General features: G+C 42.5%; 1 protein-coding gene across 2 annotated transcripts in view; it reads right to left on the bottom strand.

Moving 5' to 3' along the window:
• The window catches only part of VCAN (versican), a 155,448-nt gene that overhangs the window by 35,953 nt on the left and 93,160 nt on the right, over positions 1 to 26,335 (bottom strand). For both annotated transcript variants that reach the window (XM_066613940.1, XM_066613941.1), the window contains exons 8-10: positions 14,668 to 20,067; positions 11,333 to 11,446; positions 9,281 to 9,394 (exon numbers count right to left, since the gene is read on the bottom strand). In XM_066613940.1, the coding sequence (XP_066470037.1) occupies positions 9,281 to 9,394; positions 11,333 to 11,446; positions 14,668 to 20,067 (5,628 nt within the window). The remainder of the gene's footprint in view (positions 1 to 9,280; positions 9,395 to 11,332; positions 11,447 to 14,667; positions 20,068 to 26,335) is intronic.

The following is a 26,335-nucleotide window of genomic DNA, read 5'->3' as shown; positions in this document are numbered from 1 at the left end:
ATGCAAGGAAAGACATGCCTCTAATCACACTAGGGAAGGAGCATATCTTAGTGTAGAGCACATGCTCAGGTTCCATGTTCAGTTTTTGGCATCTCCAGGGCGGGCTGGGGAAGACCTCTCTTTGCAACCCTTGAGAGCTGCTGCCAGGCACTGTCAAAAGCACTGAGATGGACCAACTGTCTGATTCTTTATGGCAGCTTCCTTGTGTTACTTCATACAAAATGTGCATTTATCATCTTGTGTTGTTTGCCAAAATAGATGTGATTTTAACCAAATAATTGGTCATGGCATTTTGCAATAAGGACCATATAAGACAAAGATATGGTGCAATCCTAGGCATGCCTACTCAGAAGTAAGCTTCATTGACTTCTATGGGACTTACTCTAAGGAATGTATAGCAGTGGTTCTAAAACTTTTAGTATCGGGACCCACTTTTTAGAATAATTTGTCAGGATTCACCAGAAGTGATGTCATGACCAGAAGTGATATCATCACGCAGGAAAATTTTTAGCAATCCTAGGCTGCAATCCTACCCACACTTACCCAGGAGGAAGTCCCATTTACTATCATTGTTAAAAGAATATACATAGTGGCTTGTTATAAGCACAGATCAGTAACATTTCCCCTAATGCAGTCACATAACAGTCTAATATATTAAAAATAAAATATTGAAATGAATGAATCAGGGACCCACCTGATATCAGCTCATGACCCACCTAGACGTTCCTGACCCACAGTTTGAGGAACACTGGTATATAGGACTGCAGTCTTAATTATTTAAAGCAGTAATTCCCAAACTGGTGGGTTGTGACCCATCAGCCAGGGAAGCACTGTGCTCTGGCCCTTTACGGGATAGGGGGGTGGCAGCAACACAATCCTCAGGATTTCTGGGGTTGATTGGGCTTTTTTTACTTAACTACCGCAGTGCCGGCCTCCAAGGGGTGCAGGGAGCCCCAGGGAGTCCTCCACAGGGCTCCCCAAATCTCTGTAAGTATAAAAAAAGTGATTGGAAACAACTTCTGGTTTTGCAGTTGGAAACCAGAAGCGGTTTCTGACTGCTTTTTTTTTTTTTTTTTTTTTACATTTACAGAGACTTGGGGAGTGTGATCCTGAGGAATGCATTGCCGTCATCCTCCTGTCCCTGCAGAAACTTAAGTGGTTCCCTCTTCCCAAGGAGGACTTCGGGAACCACTGATTTAAAATACTAAAGAAACAGTCTGTTAACCAACCAAGCTTCTGCAGTTAGTGGATAATGCAAATACAGAAGTAATTAGTGCAACGTAGTGTATATAAATCCTTTATTTTCTAATCCCTGTATCCTAGGCATTCATAGTCACACTTTATTGCATAAGAACTGAAATTCAGCTTGTCATGTTTATAGTGACTTGAAAACTGTTTTGCCAAATGCTGGAATCATTACAGGGCAGACATTATTTTTTGTTTTTCTTTTTACAGGGTCATGCATTACATACACACCAGCTCTTTTTAACAGCTACAGCATGGATACAAGTCTCCAAACACTGCATTAAAGTTACATTCTCTAGATTCAAAACAGAAAAAGGTATTGTTTTTTGTTTTAGGGTTGTAGTTCCTTTCTTTTTTTTCTTTTTGCCTTCAGTAACAGCTGCAACAAATCTGTGATAATAGTTCTATTGCCTTCTAAAACATCCACTAATATGCCAGGAAAATAAAATCAGAACTGCAGTTACTACCAAAGTGTGATGTCGTACATATAGCATTGGATTTGGCCTAAGAGGACCCAGGCTGAAATCACTCTCAGGTAGTTTACTGGGTAGCTTTCAAGAGGTCAACCTCTCTCAGCCTATTCAACTTAGGGCACAATCCTAACTCCTTATGTCAGTGCTTTCCAGCTCTGGCATAGTGGTGCCAGTGGGACGTGTGCTGCATCCTGCAGTTGGGTGTCACTAATGGAGGCCTCCTCAAAGTAAGGGAATGTTTGTTCCCTTACCTCAGAGCTGCATTGCCCTTATGTCAGTGCTGGAAAACACTGACGTAAGGGGTAAGGATTTCACCCTTACAGAGTTACTGTGAGGCTAAAACAGAATAACGTGTTGTATGTAGCTATGAAGTCCTTTAAAGAAAGCGTGCAGTACAAACGTGGTGAAGAATGTTAAGTCTTCTTAGATCTGTCTGATCTTGGAAGCTAAGCAGGGTCAGGCCTGGTTAGTACTTGGATGGGAGACCACCTGGGAATACTGGGTGCTGTAGGCTTATACCATAGTCCGAAGATTGCCAACCTTAGATCTGTGCTCTTTCATGCTCATGCAAAATAAAACAGAAACCAAATCTCCAGGAGCTTTGTTGACAGCAAAACACAAATTAAAACCAACCAGCTTATTCTAAAGGAATAAATTACAAAGAAGGCATATAGGTGGGATAGCAGGATCATGGTGGTAAATTCTACAAGGGCCTCGGCTCATTCAGTTCAGTGCCCAAATAACTCATGTGTACCTACAAAGTGTCTGCAAGTAGGCTTTTTTATGTGTGGTTGGGAACTCCACAAAAAGCAGGTTCCCCAGTTACTTGGACAAGTCTATACGTTTTTAGTCTGTACGGAGAGAGATTTATCTACATGATTGGAGAATCTACTCCTTGTAGGGGTACCAACCATGCTTACAGTTTGTGTGTGAATACATTTTTATACGTGTAAGGTCTCCTCAGGTGACCAACTGAATACATGTAGGTCTGGAGCAGGATGTCCTGCTGCTATCTCCTTCAGGCAAATGGGCTGCAGGTGTGCCATGGGAATTTGGATGGAGGGTTATTTATTAGTGGGGCTATTGGGGGATGCGAGCCCCCTGCTGGCAGCGCAGTGGACCTTGTCGATTGTCTAAAAACTGATGGTGCGTCTTGACAATTTTAGCACCTCTCACAGTACAGATCACTGTACTGTGAGATGAAAAAAGTTGAAAATCAATGGTCTATGGCAGTGATTTTCAACCTTTTTCGTCTCATGGCACACTGACAAGGTACTAAAATTGTCAAGGCGCACTATCAGTTTTTTGGACAATTGACAAGGCACACCTTGCTGTTGGTGGGGGGCTCATATCCCCAATGGTCCTATTAATAAATGACTCCCCACCAAACTCCCACGGCACACCTGGGGACCATTCATGGCACACCAGTGAGCCATGGCACAGTGGTTGAAAGTGGCTGGTCTACGGTCATTCATTATAGCCAATTATATTGTCCAAACAGTCCTCCTTCAAGCAGGGTCCCGCTCAGGGCAAGCCTAGTCTCAAACTCCTAAGAAGACTGCACCTTGGGACTCAGGTTGTGTGAAATATCCCAAATCTACAAAGTCAACACTTGGGTGTAATTTAACTAGCAGCCCAATCCTATCCCCTGGTTGTGCTGGAGTACCACCAGGTACCTGGTTCAACAAGGACCTCGCTATTGTGGCAGCCTCTAGGCTAGATCTGAGGAGTCTCAATGGGGACCATGTGGCAGCAAAATTTTTCATTTTATACCTCTCCCAACTGTCCCAGTCCCCAAACAGCAAAAGGATAAAACACAATGTGCTGGAGGTTCTGCATCCTGTACATCAGCATGGGATAGGATTGGGCCATAAATATCTTTAAACAGTGACTTTTTTCCCCCCATACCTCTTAGTTGTGGGAACTCAGCTAGAATTTGTTACCAAAAAGAGCTGATGCTTTTCTTCCCAAACTACAATGACTTCCAGAACAAAAGCCTGTGGGCAGAAGCAGCAGTAATCACAAACATTTGGACAGGGAATTCCTTTATAAAAACTGAACACTTTTACTAATGAAGAAATCATTTATTTTGCTTAGGAAACCTGGAAGAGAAGTGAAGAAAAGAAAGAAACCCTGCCTAGCTATACCGTCCCAATGAGGGTTTGTCTACTCACAATTGCATCTGTGCAATTTGGGCAGCGGGTTCAAATGTACATCTGCAATAAATAAATAAATAGTGTAAGCTAAGGGAGTATCTGCTGGGATTCAGGCACATGCAAGTCCAATTTTACTTTAACATTTGTATATAAAAAAGAAGACTTAAAAACAATTAAGCGGAGTTAGTCTGCCAGCAAAGAAATGGCAAGAAAAGGAAAAACCTGAGCCATGGGAGGTGGGTAGTAGGTTGAAAGAAACAGATTCTAGCCTAAACTACACTCTCTACTCTACTTCAAGAATCTTGGAACAAGTACACTGTTCATGCAGTGCTGCTTCAAATGATACAGCTGTTTTCCTCCAAAAACCATCCAACTGAAATCACGGAGACTGTACACAGTTAATCAGACATCTGATTGTACAGAACAGGTTCAGTACTGAGAAATAACTATTCAAGGCCAAATTATAAATATCTGTTATGACTATAATTCTCAAATAGTTTTTCCCACCAATGTCCATAAGGTTGTCTAAGGGCGCAAACCTAACCAACTTTCTAGCACTGGCATAGCTGTGCCAGTGAGGCATATGCTGCATCCTGCAGTTGGGGGGCAGTCATGGAGGCCTCCTCAAGGTAAGGCAATGTTTGTTGCCATACCTCGGAGTTGCATTGCCCTTATGTCAGTGCTGGAAAGTTGGTTAGGATTGCGGCCTAAGAACCCAAACCTGATCAACTGGTGTATAGGCACAACATGTGCTCCATTGGCAAACCAGGTCTTTGCACTGTCACAAAAGTGCCATAAAGCACATTGCAATGGTGCAAAGAATAGGTGCACTGGTGGTAAGGCCAGGGCCTTCCTGCCAATACCAATGGATGAAGCAATGCTGACCGGCATGGAGGTGGAAAAAAGCGGGGGATGGCAGAGAAAGAGAGAGAGGGGTGGAGCCACTCTCCAGGCATAGCAGTTCACCATACCAACTGATGGAGCCCCAGATAACCCCCCATTTCTCCCCCACCAGTAATAGTAGAGTCATCTTCTCCCTAAAGACTGCTGTTAACATACTTTTGTCACCATCCTGCATAACTTAACTTACAGCCCAATCCTGAGCTGCCCAGAGTACGGGGCTGCCACAGCACCAAAAACAGCTGCCATGGGATCCTGTGTGCCCCAGGATCGTCCCCATTCCCTGAGTAAGGGAAATAGCCCCGGAATGGGGTTACTTGATTCTGGAGTGGTTCCAGAGCCGCTGAAGAATCAGAGAGTCCCAAGTCGAACCACATGTCTGAGCTGAGCTCAGTCGGACCGTTGGAGCTGAGCTCCACTGGTCCTGCTCTCCTCTTGCCCTGCCCCCATCTCCCCATCCTCCCCCACCTCAAAACACCTCTTTCCTGTCTCTCCCTACACTCCCACTCACCTCTCCACTGCCAGGAGGTCCAGGTGACCGCTGGGCAGCAGATAGTGGGCCCAGCACCGGAACTGGCCCAGTACAGGCTCGTGCTGGGCTAGCTCCAGTGCTAGGCCCGCCATAAGGGCTCACAAATGTGCCTTAAGGCACATTTCAACAGTGCACACTGGCAGTGAGCCAACACGCACTGTTCAGGATTGGGCTCTTAGTTGGAGCTCAGTTACTCCTTTATTTTTCTGGGATGCCATGCGATCAATGGTCAGAACAAACAATCTGGTTTTCTGGAGATGGGCATCACTGAACCTAGGATTAGACACTAATTGAAGAAGAGCTTTCTTACAGCTTTTATCTTTCTCTCCCCATTGGGAGAATTAGATGTCCAAAAAACTATAGAAGTCAGTGGAACTTTGTGTCTTTCTTTGTGCCCTTTGGCCAACTTGTCCACAGTAGAAACCCAGACTGACTGGCTCCTAAGTCAGGATATACATATACTGTAAGGACCCACTCCTATCCAGCTTTCCAGCCCTGATGCAGCTGCGCCAATGGGCTGTGCATTCTGTGGTGATGGAGGCAGTCATGAAGACTTTCTCAAGGTAAGGGAAAGTTTTTCCCTTACCTCAGGGCTGCATTGTGGCTGCATCAGCACTGAAAGTTGGACAGAATTTGAACCAAAGGCTATAATCCTATGTACTCCTACCCAGGAATAAGTCCAATGAAGTGAAGTGGGACTGTCTGCTGAGTAATTATGCATAGGATGCTGCTGTAAATTGATACAACACAGAAAATACTGAATGCCAACTACCAGGCACACAAATTACCTTATGGCTTTTTGTACAACCAAAAGGTCAGCAACAGAACAGTTGCCTTGCCATGTCATATTTTCCACCATAAGGTCAACCTTCCACAAGTAGATGGAACGTCTATTGGAATATCAGGTCCCTTTGGTCTTATTCCTATTGTTTTTTTCAGATTAATAATGCATGCTGGAAAATAACATAACATGCAAAGCATGAAATATGATAACAAGCAACAAGAACTCAGCCATGCCCTATTCTGTGACAAAGGAATACATGTTCTGCCTTTTTTGGCTTTGCTTGAGATCCAGTGAAATCAAGTTCGATACCATGAAATCGAAGACTGTTTGCCAAATGACTGTGCAAGTTGTTGACAACACATTAAAAAAAATACCTGGTGGAATTGAAAATATGGCACTAAATGCCTTTCTAATATCCCAAGCCATTATAGGACTTTGAGTGGAGGAAATTTAAATTCCATAGTTAACTGAGGTCTTTTTCATACTGACCAATCAGGAAATGTTCCCATTAAGCATTTCAGATGCACTCTCAAGTTGACTATAAACTACACATTAAAAATACAATGATTTTTCAAATCATCCAATACTATACATATATCAGCATTTCCCAATCTGCGAGTCACCATTTGATGTGCAGTGGGTCACAACCCGATGCTCAATGCTGTGCCAAAAAGCGTTGCTGGAAGCCAACACTGGACACCACTTTCAGGTTGTGCTGTGTCCGCAACCCACTCCGTTGACTTCTGTAGGCCTCAGAATACCTCCTGAACACATCTGAAAGTGACTGGAAGCGACTTCAGATATATTTCCAATTTGCTTCTGCAACTCCCAGTTGTGTCTGGAGGCATTCTGAGGCCCGTGGAGGCCAATGGTGTGGGCCGCAGGCCTTGCATGACTCGGAAGTGGTTTCCAGGGGCTCCCAGTAAGCCTTTTCAGCACATCGTTGTGCATCAGGTCGTGATCCAGCACAGTGTACCAGGTAGATCACGGCATTCCAAACATGGGGAATCACTAAGTTTAGATTATGTGGAGTACAATATTTTCAGAAATATCCTTTAGGTGTAAAAAATATCGTCAAATTCTTGTCTTAAAGAACAGATGATATTTCCAGGTTATGGAAAAAAATGAAATGTAATGATTGCAGGATACGGCCCTGTGCCTGAATTTTCAACATTAACAACACCACAAAAGCTCCAGTCTATTCTATAAAGCACTTGCAAATTCACAACCTCTTACCCAGTAGGCTTTGGATGAAAGACAATCCTTAAACCTACTATGTTGGGAGGACACTTTGGCCCAAATCCTAACCCACTTTCCAACACTGGCATAGCTGTGCTGCATCCTGCACTTGGGGTGGGGGCACTCATGGAGGCCTCCTCAAAGTAAGGGAATGTTTGTTTCCTTACCTAGAAGCTGCATTGCCCTTATGCTGGTACTGGAAAGAGAGTTAGGATTGCGCCCTTTTATTCTAGCTGTGGGTGAATCATGATGGAGGAAATACAATTTTCCATACATCAGGGGGACAGTGACAGAAAAGGAGCAAAACTTACACCATTATAATTCACAACTTATTCCTCCTCTTGGAAATTTCTCAATTATGTTTGGACAGGACTTAAGCCATGCTGAGAAATTCATTTTTATTCTATAAAACCACCTTTCCAATTGTAGGAAAGGGATGTACTGTACGAGTAAATCAGAACTGGGAAGACAAAAGTGCTACTAAGGCTGCAATCCCTATACTTACCTGGGAGTAAGTCTCCTTGAAATAAATGGGACTACTTCTGAATAGACATGCATAGGATTGTGCTATAAGTCACTAATATCTCACGAGATTCATTATGTTTCATGTATCTCATGCAGAATTACAGGCAGGCCCAGCCAAAACCCTGCCCATGCATGAGGCAGGACTAAGTGGTCCCACTCCCTACTTCCTCCTCACCACTCTTTCCAATTGACTTTTTCTGGTTGTCAAAAGGCAGAGGCAGGAGTGACTGTGACGAGGAGGAAAAAAAATGTCCTAGTAATAAGTGAAGAGGATGCTCAGGGAAAGTAACAGATGGGTGAGAGCTGCCTCCCATGCCCGTCTGTGGTCTGAGATTCGGCCTCACCATGCTGCGTAGGCTAGTTGGCCAATGCAGGATTTAAAACCCAGACACAAGAGGGGGAAAAAGACATTATACCAGGGCTTTTCAAACTGGGGTGTCACGATGCCCCAGCCTGAGGGCCCTGGCCTCTTCCCCCTTAAGGGGTGGGGGCAGCGAGGAGGTAGGGAGAAGGCAGCGATGCAATCCCCAGGATTGCGTTGCTAAGGGGGCTGCAGGGGCTTGGCTAGACTTACCAGAGCCTCCTGCAGCCTCCCAGGAGCACATGGAGCCCTGCGTGAGCATCTACAGGGCTCCCCAGCCTTCTAAAAGTGAAAGCAGAGCGATTGCACTCCACTTCTGGTTTGGCGGAGGTGGAGCACGATTGCTCTGCTTTTACTTTTGAAGACCTGGGGAACCCTGCAGATGCTTGCGTAGGGCTCTCCGCACCCCCAGGAAGCTGCAGGAAGCTCTAGTCAGTCCAGCCAAGCCCCTGCAGCCCCCTTAGCAACACAATCCTGGGAATCATGTCACTGCCTACCCCCCACCCCCACAATTGTGGGGCTAGAACTCCCTTGGAGTTTGAAAACCGCAGCATTATACTAACTTTGGAAAGTATATTGAAGTATACCTTTTCTTGGTGTTCCTTACAACACAGACAGAATTACCCCCCCCCCCCCCCAATTCTTGCATTTCATGCTGTTCTGTCTGGACTGTTTGCAATACTTTTCTCTATAGAGAGCACAAGTCTTCACTAAAAGAGGTTAGACACAAGCAAATAAAAAAGAGCAGATTTCAGGCCCTGGAAGCTCAATGAGATGCTGGATGCATATTAAACATCATCACAGAAGTCCAATATCTGAGATATATGACAAGCGAAAGTCAGAATTCAAAAGGAATCATCTTCCAGCATCTGCATAGTCCAACAACAAGGACGTTCTTCTAGCTATTATCAGCAGGATGGAGAAAGACAAATGCAAGAGCAAGTAAATAACAGCAGACATAAAGAATGGTGAATTCAGCCTCTTCAGAGCTTTGCTGGCAAATTCAAATGCTTGTTTACACTGGAATTAGGGATGACTTAAACACATTTCAAACCTATTTCTCACCTTTTTCACAGAGAGCTCCAATGTAGCTTGGAAGACAAACACAAGAAAATGTGTTGACACCATCAATGCATGTGGCTCCATTTCTGCAAGGGCTGGATTGGCATTCATCAACATCTGTTCCCAAAAATTAAAAACATATTTAAAAGAAGTGTCCCCATTTGAACAAGAACATCATGATTATGCATATGAAACATGCATGGGACTGCACTGGAGCAGCCCAATCCTAATCAGCGCTGGCTCAACAGGCCTAACAGCCTATATCATATTCAGCCCTGGTGAGAAGCTAACTGGAGTGCTGCTCAGGCTAAGGAGACATTTGTCTCCTTATCCCATGTAAAACCCCAGCCTGCCCCATGAGGCTTCTTGGAGCTGCACCAGCGAAATAACAGGCACAGTTCCAAGAAGCCCTATGTAGGGCTTTCAGGCCCGGGAAGGGGGTTAGGATATGGAGGAGGCCTCCGATCCTACCCCGCTCCTGGGTCTGATCCACCCTCCATTCTGCCCTTCACTACCCATTACACCCCTCCCCACCTCTGTTCCATTCTCCCATGCCCCTGCACAGCTTGGCACTTAACTCACCTGCTCCAGCGGCCACCTTTCTGCCAGCACAGCTTACTGCAGAGTCATTGCAAACGTGCTTTACGGCATGTTTGCAACACACTAGGCAGACACAGTGGGAACATTAAGATTGATTGCATTGCTAGTTATTTTTCTTGTCTATACAGGTTGAGACTAATTATTCGCGTGGGTTCCTTTCCAAACACTCATGTGGATGGCAAAAAACGCACTATAGCAAATCAATTTAAAAAACAACGTTTCTTTGCTCCAGTGATTTAAAAACAGCCTTGTTGACCTTTGTGATGTAAGATAAGAGTCATTAAGAAGACAATCCATCAATCAGTCCTCCTCCAAGGGCTTACAAAGAGCTGAGAGCTTACACTCAGCCCCTCCCTTCACCAATGTAAAATGATCACCTTTCTTTCCCCGGCTCAGGGGGAAGGGAGGGGTCACCTGGAGAGAGAAGGATTGATGGATTGTCAGCCAGCTGCCCTCTCCCTCTCTCATTAAGGAGGCTATTGAAAGGACTGTTCAGTTTTTCAAACTGATTTTAAAGAGATGCATTTTCCTCTTCTCCAGGGATCAGCACATTCCTTCTCATTTGCAGTGGCCATTTGTGTTGAGTCAAATCCATGTATAAAAAATCCGTGTATAAATAGGCTGGACCTGTACATTAATACCAGATACTAAAATAGCTAAAACAAACTGAAATGTTATCCTAAATTTTGTACCTGTTCATCTGGGATGTTCTAGTTCATATCCAGAAAATCATGGAAGCACCAGAAGACTGCACACAAACTGCTGACCCCAGAGACACAGTGCTCAGTGTACATACTGATGGTTACATCAATATAGAGTAATGCACATGTTACTGCCTTTCTGGATGCAATCTATCATCCTTTAATTATAGGCATGTCCCAGTATCTGTAGGGATTCCATTCTGGAACCCCCACAGTTAATTGAAACCAGAGATAACCGGGGATGTCCTCCACCCTCTGAAGGCGGGGGGAGCTCTGTTCCCCTTGACTCCGGAGGGTCTTCTGAGTCCAACAGAGACCGTGCACATCCACCTACAGCCTCTGCTGGGCTCAGAATGACTGAAAATAGAGAAAAAACGTTACTTCTGGTTTCTCCATGAAAATCAAGTTTTTAATGTCTTGTAAGGCACAGGGAGGCCAGGGGAAACCCTGAAGACCCAATCCCTGATTAACTGAAACTGCAGGTACAGAATTCGCAGATACAGAGGGCTCTCTGAGGTAGTCTTTTTCCCTCTCAGCATAGCAGATTGGCATATATGCAGAATGTTGCTAAGAAAGTGTGCATTCATGCACATATCTGTAGATGTACCATTATCTCAACCTGCTTTGATCACTCTGAGTTTTTTTTATAAAACTCATTGTTGCAAACAAGCATAATTGCCATATAATTTGATTGTCTGCTCTGCACAATCAATGATGAGACAAGTCAATTACCAAGCAGATATTTAGTTCTTACCTACTTCACACTGATCACCACTGTAACCCGGCATACATGTGCAGATGTAGAAAGAATCACGTGCATAACAAGTCCCCCCATGAAGACATGGATTACTTTTGCATGGATCTTGGCCTGTAAAATGAGTTCATTGAATTGCTTTTTGGATGTTGAATCTCTTGCAAGTAAAAAAAAAAAAATGATTCCCACTTTCTGTTTGGTGCTGAAAAATTTGCTATAGTTACAGATTAAAAACAAAAACAATTAATTCATCATAAAATGCAGCAGTAATAGATTCTGTTCTGTTGCCCAGGGACTGGAGAAGCAAGTGGGGACCTGCTCTGGCCTCTGCTGTTGGTCAGAAGACTAAGGGATCCTGGGATTTTGCACCCCCTGTCTTTCATGGCAAGGGGAAGCTCAGCCTGGGTCCCACCATCAACTAGAGAATGGAGCAGCTGCAGCAAACTTGGCTCTCCTTTTCTGTCTAAAAAGAACTCTGTTCCAGCTGCCGTTGCCCAGGGACTGGAGAGATGAGTGCAGACATCGGCCAGATGACTAAGGGACTCCTGGGTTGTATTCTGTTGTTATTGTGAGCGGCCTTAGGGAACAATTTAACTGAAAGGTGGGGTATAAATCTATAAATAAATAAATAAATAAATAGTAAATTAGCCATCAGTGTTCCATTTTGGTGATGCAATTCTACTCATTGGTGAAAACAAATTATTTCCAGCAAGATTTCATTTTTTTTTAATGACATTTTATATTATTTTTGGCAACTGCAATATTCTGCTGAGGATTTAGTTGGCATGACATGATAATTAATTATAGCCGAAAACAGTTAAAACATATGTGCATGGTGAATGAATTATGCATTTATCTGAAGGGGTTAGTTTATGTGGAATGATTGGGTACACAGAACATGCATTCTTATACCATACTTCTTGTATGCCTTCTTTCTGGATATCTCATTTGACTACTAAATAAATACTCACAAATTCTTATTTATTCTATAAAATCATCCTGCTTGCCTCCAAATGATATGCCAACACTATTTAACTTATGTGATTTTTGATATAAAACAATGATAGAGTCTCCTGATTTTGGTCATGGGTCTGATATAAGCAATCTTGACCAATTCTTAACATACGCATATGACGGTAACTAGAAACATCAGGTGTGATTATCTGTGGCATTTAGAAGCATTCAGTGAAACCACTACAGCATTCTGATTATATGCATGGCTTTGCTAGGTATATAATAGATTCAGATAACCACGATAACTAGGACAGATTCAGGCAACCACATTTTACAACTGATAGCTATAATTATGTATTACTTCCATAGCATGTCACAATTTTACATAAAACTTTTTTTATGGCAAGAGCCATAGTCATAATCAAGAGAAGCTGTTTACACATAAAAATCAATGCATTACGTGATTATGTGAATCCGCCCTGCCAAAAAGGAACATATTACACTTGAAAGGATTTACGTTTTTTATCATTGGCACAGAACAAAGGTTCTGTCTCTGTGTTCTAGATCTATTTGCACATAAGGCTTGCCTGTATTGGGATGCAGTGGAAAAACATTAATTTCATACAAGGACTTTGAGCTTATGAAAAATAATTCTAACAAAACATTGATGAACATCCACACACATTTAAAACACACACGCACGTGTGCACAGAATAATAACCCACATAATTCATCAAAATTTCAACCACAGTAGAAGTAATTAATCCCACCAACCCAGAATATTACAAAATCATCCAGATATCAGGTTACATTCACTGTACAAGCTTTGCACAAGTGAAATAGCTTTCCATATGCATAATCCTACATTGTTTGCTATTGTACACAGGCCAAAAGGTAAACAGAAAATCAGCGCAAACTGCAAGAGCGGTGGTAACAGATTTCTATCCACTTCTGCTGTCAGCTGCATAAGGCTTGGTCTTAGGACCTGGATGCAAATGTGAATCCCAGCAAAATTACCACGAGTAGTACTAACTGTACAGCATCATTCATATATGGGTATCTTAGTATCAAGCCATTTATCTATACCAGGGGTCTCCAAACTTTTTGGCCAGAGGGCAGCATCAATTATCTGGCATGGTTTTGAGGGCCAAAAAAAAAATTTAAATATAAATTTTATATAAATAAATTGGAGATGGAACTTAGATGTGTGAATAAATGAATGAATGGGCTCATTCATTCAACCTCTCTGGCCCTTAGAACACCCTCCAGAAGCAACCAGAGCATAGTTCCAGTCATGTTTGGCAAAGTGAGCCAGGGGCTTTCAGGGGACAAGAGGCTGGCCGCGGGCCAGATAGAGGCTCGCCATGGGCCAAATCTGGCCCCCAGGTTAGGGTTTGGAGACCATAATTTCCATATTATGAAATATGACTGTAGGGGCCTTCCCCTGGAGGGCCTGGAACAGGCTTGTTCCTCCCTAGGGAGGCCTCAGATTGGCTGGAGGGAAAGGGGGTTCCAGCACCCTTATCCTCCTCCCTAGCAGAGCTGCCAAACCTGGCCTAGGAGCAGGAGCTGTTGACCTCACAGCTCCCTGCTTCACACTGACTGCCTCTCACCCCTGGCCTCCCTGTTTTATGGAGCAAGCCTGCCCCCTTTGGCCCCTCCCCTTCCTCCAGGTGGGGCAGAAAAGGCCTTTCCTGTTCCTGGCTTGTTTCCTTCTGTGTTCCTTGTTTGCCCTACCAGCCCCCTCTGGCTGGTTGAGGTGAGCCAACCCGCTTTGCCCCCTCTGGGGGCAGTGAAGCCTCCCCACCCTGGGCAGGGGGTGCCTGCTCCCAGGTAAGTTGGGGGTCAGGGCATCTGAGAGGAGCCCCGACAATGACATTCTAACAACCTTAGAGCATTTACTAACATCTCCATATTTGTTGTTTTCTAAAATTCTGGATTTATTTCATCATATAACCTAAATTTTTCATTGTGGGTTCACATAGTAAGTTTTTTTTTTCCCCTTCATTCAAACAGTCCTGACTGTCTCTAGGCACACATTTAAATGGACAAATGTAATATGGGAATCAGGCAAGCCCAGAAACTGCTGCCAGTCATTTATGTAATTAAGTGGCTGGGCAAAGTTAGGCTGTGATAACAAGAATTGCTCCCACCCACATCCATCATCACACAATCCACATATTACAATTTGTCCGTAAGAATGTGTGCCCAAAGAAGGATGGGATTGCTCACACAGAGGGGGGAAAATATCATGTGACCTATGATGATCACCTTGATTGTTTTCATATATCTGCAGGCCAACATTTTTATAGGATTGGAAAGCATTTTACATACAGAATTTCAGAAGAGAAAGAGATGCAAATAGTCAATTTAACTCTTACCTGGGATCTGAACGGCTGTGCCTTCAACTGAACCCCCACCTGTGCGAATCAGGAATTCTGATCCATTAGTTACATCCAGAAGTGAAAATGACGGTGTTACAAGTTTGTTCAAGTTTATATCTTCAGTGTTTCTTGTCTGTTTGTCAGGACCTGGTTTATTGGCGGCAATGTTAGAAGACATGGTTGTTAGCTCATTCTGCACAAACGAAGTTGTCTCTGTTTCCATATATGGTGGGGGTGAAATTGGCCAAGCATTGCCTTCCCCATCAGCACCAAATATTCCACCGGTTTTACTTTCATGTGGAACTGGAGAAGGTGTGGAAGGAATCCATGATAAGTCTCCCTCAGCACTATTTTCACCTAACTGATTTATCTCCCTCACTTTCTCAGAAGTGTCTTCTGAGCTCTCTTCAAAAACTTCAGTGTCTGAGTGTACAAAGGGTGTTGGGGTTGCTTCTTTTGAAAGAGTCTCTCCAGAAACAGTAGTTTCTTCTGAAGAAATCAGTTCAATTGAATTTACTGGCTTTTCTTCCACATGCCTACTAGAAATGGGTGTACTTGCAGTGATTGTCCCTTCTGATTCCAGTTTGGGAGAAAATGTTAATGGAAACTCTGATGATTCTTCTGAGGGAGGTTTGTAAGTTGCTGCAATGTCAGCACTAGCTTCTTTAAAGGTCTGTTTAGTTGACAAATCATACTTATCCACTGATGATGAAGTACTTTGCATTACTTCTTCAGGGTACTGAGAAGCGCCATTAAGTAAATAGACAGTCATAGGTGATGTTGGCATTTGAGTTACAGGAGATAATTTTTCTGGATCTGTTTCTATAGATTCTGCTGTTGCAGTTTTCATTTCTTTGAAAATCTCATGGCTTGTTTTTTCAGGCTTTGCTGCACTTTGGGAAACAAGCTGTGTGCTAACAGTGCTTTCTTCAGACTTGCTTGTTGTTAAAGTCTGACCTGTCTTAACAGACAAGAACGATGGAGTAGAAAATGAAGGCACATGCTTCTTTTCATCTATCTCTGCTTGGTCCGTTCCTGAAATGCCAGAGGTAGAAAAAATTTCACTTTCATCAGCTATTGCTTGGTTGTCTGATAACGTGTGCAGTTCAGAGTCATCTTCTATCCTATTTTTAGATTCAATGGGTTGTGTTTCAAACTGTGATTCTTCAGCCTTTTCATCAGTTCTGGGGCTGGTTGGAGTTGACATGGTAGAGTGGAGGGGAAGTGGCAAGGTTGGAAGCATTGTGGCTACCTCAGGTAGCTCCTGGGTGATGGGCGTTCTTGTAGTAAAAGGTATGACATCTCCTGAACCCACATCATCAAATGTTGGTGTGTGTTCAGATACTATGGGTTCATTGTATGTTAATGTATGTGTTACTGCCCTTCCTTGATTATCTCCAAAACCACTTGATTTATCATCAGTCAAAGCAATTTCAGGTTTTGTGTTCTGGATCTTCATGTCAACTATGGCAGTACTAACAATATATGTTGACTGTCTTTCGGTACCCACAGTTGTTTGGCTACTTATGTCTTCAACACTTGGCCTCATGATATCAGCATCTATAATTGTTGTTTCATCAGACGTTATTCCATGGCGCGTTTCAATGAGTGTAACATCGTTAAAGTCAGAAATATCCTGTGAATAGTTCCTTTTGTTATCAACCATTGGGATAAGCTCCTCAGAGTCTTTTATGCTGTTTGTGGAACTTTCATCTGCAAATATCTCTGAAAGATCGCCTTCTGAGGTTGGTAGCATTTTCTCTACATCTTTGTGGATGGGTGATACTGTCGCAGTTTTTGATCCATTCATTGCTACGTCTGGGTTTGCAATATCTGAATAATTTTCACCGTGAGTATGAAATGCAAGTGTTATTTCTCTTTCGGCCAACTGTGTAGGTGATTCTGAATGTCTTCCCATCATGTCCACCCAGTCAGATCCTTCTCCAGAGCCTTCCTGGACTATGCTTAGCATCTTTGGTGTTGAGGAGGTTTTATGTGTTTTGTCTGTGCCAGTAATAGGAGTTCTGCTGAATAATTCAGAAACAGAAGTTGTGTGTTCATAGCTTGTCACATGGGCAGTTTTGCCTTGGGAACCTCCTTCAGTAGCAGTCAGTACTGATGATGTTCTATGTTCTTCCTCTCGATACCCATTTTCTGGTTTCTGAGAATTTTCATGAATAAGGGGCTTTATGGTTGATTCCGTAGGAATGACCCCAGCGCCTGAGGTAGATGCAGTAGGGATTATTTTATTGGTTGTTGCAGGCAGTGCTTCTGCTATAGTATACAAAAATATTACTTCACTGCTAGAATTGTTGTCTGATTCAATGGGCTGTCTCTCAATTTCTTTTATTTTGTCCTCTGAAAAACCTACCCCTGAACTTTTAGGATGAAGAATATCATAACTGAACGTGTGTGCACTTTCTGTTAATATAGTAGAACTTTCAGGCTTTGTAGTGGAAGAAATGGGGGAAAATTCATCTCCTGAACCTTGTTCTGAGAACACTGGAGCATTACTGATCACTGCAGTTATTGGCTTATACAGTCTGGGGATTGTGAAAGGCTCATGACTGTCTTCAGTAGGATAGACATTTTTTCCCAGCCACTTTTCTTTCTCTTCAGGTGTTAGAGAAGTGCTTGTGAATTGAGTGGGAACTGTTTTGGACTCAGTTATAAGGGTCTTAGTATTTGAAGAGGGGTTGCTTTGCACAGATTCTGTACTAACACTGACATATAATTTTTCTAAGTCACTTTCGAAGTGTGGGACAGATGTAGAAACACTTGACATTCCTGAATGTTCAGTTATAGATTCTGTACTTCGAATGAAAGGTCTCTGTGTAGCCGTTTTAGGGGTTTGTTCTGTTTTTCCAGTTGTTTCATCAGCACCTTCTTCATCAGAATTAATTTCATATTCCAAAGGTTTTGCTTCCTTCTCTGTGTCCATTACACCTTTTGTCATTCCTGTACTCACTGTGGTGATCACAATGTCACTACTTATTTCTAACTCTGCAGGTGCATCTGTATATAGCTGATACTTAGATGGCTTGCTACTAACTTTTCTTTCATTTGTTACTGTTTGATTTCTAAACCTATCTAACCATAACAGTGCTGAAGCTGTTGTCTTTATAGAAGGCTCTGTAAAGGAATCGATATCTCCAGAACCCTGTTCAATCAAAGGTAATTTAGTATGAATTGTTTTTTCAGTAGGACCATGGGGCACAAGCACCATACCACCTCTGTCATCTTGGGATACCTCCCCAGAACCAATGTCTACCAAATGAACTTTCTCTACAGCAGTGGTTGGAGAAAAGTGTCTTGTGCTTTCTGTTTCAGCAGATTTAATTGTTTCATTTATTGTAAATTCAGAGCCTCCTCTTTGTAGAACAATATTATCTGTCAATATTCTAGGAGTACTGGCAGAAATTATTGTAGTGTTTTCACTTTCAGTTGATTCAGTTATTGGTTTTGTACTTCTGACACCATGGGTCACAATGATGTCAGCAGCAACGTTTGTTATAGGTTTCACAGATGATGTTACACCAGAGATTTCAAAGAAGTTAGTTTTCTCTTCCATCATTGTAGGAAGTGTTGTCACCTCTTCATTTGATTCTAGAATGGACTGTTCACTAAGTGACAACAATGTAGTTGTATCTAATTCATCTTCATGCAGTCCTTCTTTATTGGTTAATTTCCCTTCTATTCTCGTTTCCATAGTCCACCTATGTGATTCAGTATTTAACACTGGCACTGTGGGATCAATAACCATTGTATGTTTCAAAGGTGGTGCATCTGTGTGAAGAATGTCTAACTTATTTACAGGTATGTCAGTCCTTCCAGATCCAAACCTCAATGGGAATGAAGTCAGGGCAGTAGGCTGAGTTTTAACATCCATTTCTCCAGAACCTGGATCAATAAATGGGGTGTCAGTACTTACCACTTTGCTTGTGGAACCCCCAAATAGTATGTCTGCATCAGGTTTCCTCCAAACATCTGTAGATCTATCATCAGATTCTTCATCTATGAGTATTATCTTCTCTGAGACATCTTTGGTTTGGAGAGGTGAGGTATCTGTCACTGATATTGTTTTGGAGAGAGTTATAGATTCTTGACTCACAGCGCTACCATTATCTATAAAGTTCTTCGATTCATGGTTGAACAACAACTTTTCTGCATCAAAAGTAGTTGAATATTCTTTAGGTGATGAAACTATGCTCACTGTCTCCTTATCATCCTCCATGCTTACTGTGCTTTCAGTAGAGCTCAGAGTTTTTTGTCCCAACATTAAATCAGTAATAGATTGGGTAGTAACTGCTTCTATAGAACTTTGTCCAAATGTAGAATTAGTTTCTTTATACAAAGAAGCAGGAGACTGTGAAACACCAGGGCTAGGAATGGATTGGTTAAGATCCGAGAACATTTCCTGAACAGGAACCTTTTCTGTTCCTGCTGGTTTTATTATTACAGTTGTAGATAGAAAAATCTCTTCTTGCGCATCTCCAGAACCATCAGATATGCTCAAAGAATTTGGTCTTCTGGTTGTTTCCAAAGAACTTTTCACTGAAGAAAGTGTATCAGGCTGGAGTGTTGATTTAGAAGGTTCATTTTCTGGCATTATGTCTTCCATGCCTACATTCACAGAGGTGGAAGGAGGAAAGCCATTTGGACCAGAAGTTGTAACAGAAAACCTTTTTGAATCTTCTTTCAGTGCTGTTTCCATTGTGTGTGAAAAGTCATAAATGTTCAGCTCTGTCTCAGTAGGAAAATCTCCTGCATGTTGTGTAGTGCTTAAAGAGAAAATGCTAGGCTGTTTAGTTAAGAACTGATGAAAATCTTTTCCAGGTTGTGTTACTCTCTCTATGGCTTCTGATAAAGGCTGGCCATATATAGATGTCATTTCAAGAGTTTTATCTGTAATGGAAACTTCTGAATCCCCACTAAAGACCAGATCTGTCATGCTAGACACTCCTATTATGTTTTGGGTAACTGTAGCTTCTCTCGTTATTTCAGTGGATTCATTTGCACCAGAGATGTCATTCTCGGACATTATGCTAGTCTCATTGATTTGTGAAAATGTCATATTTTTTGAATGTGGTAAACTTTCAATTTGGTCACTCCTTACTTCTTCAGCTTTCCTATCGCTTGGTGCAGCTGTCACCTGATGCTTTCCATTGATAAACTGCAATGCTGGGGGAGTTGTGACATCAGTAGTATTCTCACAGTCTTCTTCATCATCATCCTCAAGATCATATGGGAAGAATCCATCCACAAATAAGAATTCTTCAGACTCTTCCTCAGTGGTTGCTGTGCAGGGTTCCTCATGTGTTGATTCAGAATCTGTAGAGGGTTCATCTATTTCTGGTGGATGAATTGGGAAATGAACCACAAGTCCATGAAAAGAATCTGCAAAAAAAGAAAGCTTTTCATAATCTTTTAGCAATTGGTTTGATATGGGCAGTGTCAATGCATCAAACACACTGAAAGAACAAGGATATGAAATTGTCAATAATCTTCCATGATTATCCATCTACATTAAAATACTTTTCACTACCATATTGTTTCTGTACATACTCTTTTCAATTTTTAATGTCATGACATTAAAAAAAAAAGTTTCAAGTCACATATTTCAGGAGATACTACCTGAAAAAAGGGAGTAAAAATGTCAATTGTGACTTGAAAAAAAGCTATTCATGAAGTCAGCCAGCAACAAAAATACACACTCCACACACATACACTGTTGCATGTATTTTTTGTCATTAATTAATCTTTCTTAGAATGTGAGGCAAAAATAAAGAAATGTAGATATACTGTAATTCAACCTCTGGAAAACTTTAAAAGTTCAATTCAATCTTTGAATAGTTTGAATAGTTTCTTCTTATACTTCAGCCACCCAGCATGAATATGTTATCACTAACCGGATGAAAACGTGTTTAAGGAAAAGACATGAACTGACAACACAACATCCTTAGACAATATTAATCTAAGAGTTCTACTTCATGAAGAGTCAAGGCTGGCTGGCAGGTGATGCCACTGATATAAAAGTGCTGACATAAACCTTCTGTTGCCTTCACACATATTTCTAGCTCCCAGAAATCACACAACTGTTGCAAAAGAGAAAAGAGAGGAGGAAAATGGAAACAGAAGATAATTTAACATGCTACCTGTATCATTTTAGAGGAATACATAGCAGAGAATAGTAAATATAGAAAGCACTGTAACTATGTAGACATTCCCAGTGACTTTTTGAGCAATCATAAAGACAGGTTGAGTCTCCTTATTCGCCAAAAACGCATAAAAGCAAATCCATTAAAAAAACAATAACCCTTTGCTAGGCAATTTAAAAACAGCCTTGCTGACCTTTTCAATGTAAGACAGAGTCATTAGGCAGACAATCCATCAATCAGTCTCCCTCCAGCCGCTTAGAAAGTTTCATTCCCTTCCCCTCCCTCCATCCATAGCAAAGTGATTATCTTTCAGGTGCTCAGGGGGGAAGGAGGGGGAGTTACCCTGGAGAGAGAAGGATGAATTGTCAGCTGGCTACCCTCTCATATTAACGAGGCTATTGTTAAACGTCTGTTTCCTTTAATTTAAAGGGCCCTTCTCATCACGTTGAGATAGAAAAATCCATACAACAGTAAGATAAGCAGTTTTTTAAACTGTGATTTTAAAGGGATGCATTTTTCCCCTTCTCCAGGGATCAGCACATTCCTTCTCATTTGCAGTGGTCATTTGCGTTGAGTAAAATCCGTGTATAACAAAGTTGAACCTGCATATACACTTTTAGTTGAAATTGAGAGCTGATATGTGTATGAATGTGTTGACATACTTCAGACACAGGATACAGCCCTATGAGATTTTATAGACCTCATGTACCACTGAAGCATGAACAATGAAGAAGTATAAGGCAACCATTTTAAGATTAAGATTCTGCTATGGCATGCTATTTTTGAAGGAGGAAGAACAAAAAGGTTTCTCTTGTTTCTTTCCTCCTACATTTTTGAATAAAAAGAAAATTAAGACTTGAAGGGCCCTGTATCCACAGATCCCATATCTGCGGTTTCACTTATCTATGGGTCTGCAGATGTGGGGCCCTGTGCGCACTCCCTCAAGTACATCTGGAGGCAAGGGGAGCAGTGAACCCTTGTCTCCAGAGGCTCTATTGAGCCCTGCAGAGGTCGAGTGTGTCTGCCTGCAGTCTCTGCAGGCCTCAGGTTGTTTAGGCCAAAAAAAAGAGACTTCTGGTTTTTCGAAAAACTGGAAGTGATGTTTTTATACCTTTAAAAGGCAATATGAAGGCCAGGGAAAACACTGAGGGCTTCCCCAGCATTCCTAATGCCTTTTAAAGGCATAAAAACATCACTTCTGGTTTAACTAAAAAAACCGCGCTTTTTTTAACTGTTTGTTGTTGTTTTTGCCTAAACTGCAATTCTGAGGCATGCAGATGCATGGTGGATCAAGGGAGGGGAGGGGGCAAGTTGGGGGGGGTGTATCCCAACATAAGAAACTTGCACCGAATGCTGTCCCCTCTGGAACCTTCCAACATGCCCCTTCAGACTCACACCAGATATAGAGCTGGCTCAGGTCTGAGGAGACCCATTAGCAATTGCGCAGCCTATTAAGGGGTAAGGGGATATATTTTTCCTTATCTTTCCCAAGTCTCCCAATCATCCCACCACCATGACTGCATACAACACAGCCTGTTCTGGTACATGCTATGGCAGGGGGAAGGATAGAAATGGGTTGTTAGAAACTAATTTTTTGTAGTTAACCTGGTCACATGTTATGTTGTAACTAGGCACGCAGTGTCTCTACTGAGTACATCTGTCTGGACTTGAGTACACAGTTCTGTGTGAGTGACTGTTTCTAGGTTCATTTTAACAGAACATTGAATAGAATATGCGAATAGCCGCACCCAGGTACAGGCAACAATGATCATACCTGGGCACACAAATGTAACTGAATACAGTTGAACATGTGAACAGCCTAGCGTTTCAGTGAATAAGGCTAGGAATTGTGAGCTCAATCTTCTGAATATCTAGACTGCATAAACAACAATCTGTGAGAGAGCAACAACACTAACAAGTTCTGACCAGTGAATTATTGTTCTAATCATGCACACCTGGGAGACTGCCTCAGTCAAAACCATTTATACTAGGCAATAAACTTAATAAAAAGCATATGTTCTAGGCACCCCACAGAAGACGTAAACACGTGCATATGGCGCTGTATCAAACAGAAGTCTACCTCGAACCTATATACATTCCCCTAATCTTTAAAACTTATAATGTACAAAACAGCCCTTTTGTACAAATGCAATTCCCTGACAGGTTTGGATATGTTTCTACCAGGTTCTCTTCCAAAATATTTAAACAGTGGTTCTTCTCGGGACAACAACTCCTGAAAAAGCATATTACATAGTTGGTAATAATTATTAGGTCTCGGCAGGGGTCTGCTCTGTTGTCCTGGCAGCCAAGGGCACAGTCCAAATAGGCAAAGCCAGAGGCAAAGAGCAGGTCAATTTCCAAAGAGACAGCCAACCAAAATAAAACACAAGGTGCAATAGATCTACTCTGCCAACTCCTACCAAGATGTAGTAGTAGTAGTAGTAGTAGTAACAACAACAATAACAACAACACTGGTATTTTTATACCACCTTTCTGGTCATCAGATTACTCCTCTGATTTTATTCAAAGAGGACATGGGCAGGCTATCTCTAAATCCCTGAGGGAATTTTTGCAATAACAGAAATGTTCTATCTTTCAAGAACCGCACAACATTTCAGATGGATCTTTCACAGTCTGGTATCCCTTCTGGCCCCCAGTTGCCTCCTACGCTGGCTGACAAGCAGCTCCTTCATCTCTCACTTGAAGGACAGCCAAGACACTTCTTCGCTCACACCAAAGAGCAGGTGAAATAACTCAGCTCAGCTTGTCAGCTGCTTCAAGGTCTCACCATTCATGGAGCTGCCAGTGGCCTCAAACTGGCAACCTTCAGATGTTATCTTTGGGCTAACGGAGGCTCTACCCTCTAGACCAGACCTCCTGGTCTAGGAGGTTAATGTGTCCAAGACTGACTGTTTGAGATCTCACTTGAGGCACTCTTTGCAATATTATAATACCACACTGAATACCTCTGTCTCTACCAGTCTTTTCAATGAAAGGAATATATTATCAACATCGTCATTAAAATATTACAATAGAAGTATTATACTAGATCAGTGTTTCCCAAACTGTGGGTCAGGACCCATCATAGTTTTAGCTGTTTCTGAGATGATGAGATTAGAATAATGTTTCCCAAACTGTTGGTTGCAACCTGATTGCTGGGGGTTGTGAAGTTGAAACTGACAGGCTGAGAGATGACTAGGAAAATGTATTGAGCACTATGGCAAGTGAAACTAACAGCACAATCCTATTTTGCACTGGAAAAGGCAAGCCAGGAGGCTAGCGCTGTATCCAATGCAAGATAGGACTGCAAAGTGGCTCAGCTGAAGGTAAGGGGAAACTCTTCTCTTTATCCCCAAGTAAGCCACTGCAGCCCCTATGGGTCTGTTGGGACTTGCGCCACCTCCTGAGGTGGCACAAGTCAGAGGAGAGCAGAACAGCTTGAAGCTGCTCCACACTGGTCAGGAAACGGGGGTCGGTAGTCAGCATAACAGCTGGATTCCAGCCCCACCTCTTGCTCCCCGCCCACCCACCCTGGAACCACCCCCCCTGACCTCCCCCCACCCTGCAATGCCTCCCTCCCACCTCCTCCCCGCCCACTCCAGAGCCTTGTGCTGGCCAAGGTCGGCCAACACAAGGCTCCCTCCACAAGCCAACATGGAGGCTGGATGCAGCCTCCGTGGGCCAGTGCACCTTTGTGCACTGGCGTGGCTTGCTCCCGAGGAAGCGCAAACATGCCATAAGGCACCCTCCTAGGTTGGCACAAGGGACTAACTCATGGTTAAGATTGTGCCCTAAGCCTCACCCATGCATTTATTTGTGACCCACTTCTTAAAATGACAGTCTATCGGGACTCACCAAGCTTTACAAGACTTAAGAAAAAGTTTCAACTTATCAGTTGTTCAAGCAGCTGTTTTTATTCTTTTTACTATAGTGGGAGGGCCTCTTTCTGGAGCATTTGTTGAGCTTCATGTTCATTAGACTGAAACCATTCTGGTGACTTTGCATTTACCTTCACCTGCCCTTTGATAGGAGCCAAGTCACATTACTCATGGGTAAACACACACATGTGGCTCAGTTTCACTTTCCATAGGACTCAATACACTTTTTCTTGTCAGTAGGAGAGGGGGAACTTCCTTCTTGAGTGTTTTTTGGCACTTGCGTTCATCAGATTGGGACCATTCTGATGGTATTGCATTCCTCTTAGCCTACCCTTCGAAATGGACTGAGGCACATTTGCCTACTCATGGGTAAATGCCTATGTGCTACTCAGTTTCACTTTCCATAGGGCTCAATCTATTTTCCTTGTCAGTTTCAGTTTCACAACCCACCAATAATCGCACTGTGGTCTCACTGGTCCCATAGGTTGGAAAACAATGCTCTAATCCCACCATCTGGGAAACAGCTCAAACCGCTGACAATTCCTAACAATTCTGCTTTTTCTGGTCATAAGGAATCTGAAATGTGCCTGGTTACAGCACTCATTGTTAAGAAACACCTATCATTACACAGCTAAGTAAAACAAACCAAGCTGTTCAGAAATTATTTAATTTTTATATTAGTTTCCCCTCAGACATGTGTTAAATAGCTTAGAATAAAGTCAGGTGAAACTCTGCTCTTCATGACTATTCAGGCCAGACAACTAGAATATTTTGAAAAATCCATTTTACAATGTTTCCTATGCAAACTGTTGTTGTTGAAGTGCATAAGAATGTAAGTATGGTTATCCTTGGCTCCCATGTGCAACTTTGTGAGAATATGCTATTGAACATATTTTCTATATGTTTTCCCCCACTATATCTTTTTTTGTTTTCTCACCAACATCTAAAAGATAAGTTTGGACATCTTTCATTTCCTTCAGTAGTCAGCTTTGTAAAGCACGTGCACCCACGCAAGACAGATCTTGCATAAGACTATAAAATTACTCAACTCACTTTCTGGAAATTTATTCATTTTTTGTACAACTGACTGGAAAGGAATTGAAAGAGATGCAAGTTGGGTGGTCAGTCTTGGCATTTAGTCTTCACTCAATTACAGAGCCTGATTTACTACATTTCACTGTCTATATTTCAACAGAAAATTTGTGTTTCAATTAGTAGAATCTTCTCAAATTCCAGTCCTTGAGAAGTGCCCCATTTCAGCTTGACAAAATTGTTGACTACAACTCAAAACACCTATGCAGATACAGATGTCTCTACACAGGGCCTCTGAGGGTAATTTTATCAGGGGGCACAAAGTTTCTTTTGGGCCTCTTTGCAAAGGGAGAGGGGTGAAACAGAGCAGGGGAGGGTGGTGACAAGCAAGCAGAATAGGGGCAGGGAGGGTCAAAACAGGGTGGGGGTTAGAGACAACTGAAAAACTCTTTGGAGCCCAGGTCTACCAACCCATATGGCATCAGCAGAGTCCCCAGCATCACCAGTCGTTGTACTGTCCCCAGCATCCCATGCAGGTAACACATCTGAGTAGACAGGAAAACGTAAGATCCCCAGAAATTTCTGGGCCTTCTCCTT

This window comes from Tiliqua scincoides, chromosome 2, assembly GCF_035046505.1.
Source record: "Tiliqua scincoides isolate rTilSci1 chromosome 2, rTilSci1.hap2, whole genome shotgun sequence".
NCBI classification, from domain to species: Eukaryota; Metazoa; Chordata; class Lepidosauria; order Squamata; family Scincidae; genus Tiliqua; species Tiliqua scincoides.
Note: the sequence above shows the minus strand (reverse complement) of the source record. Positions and strands in the feature narration are given on the sequence as shown.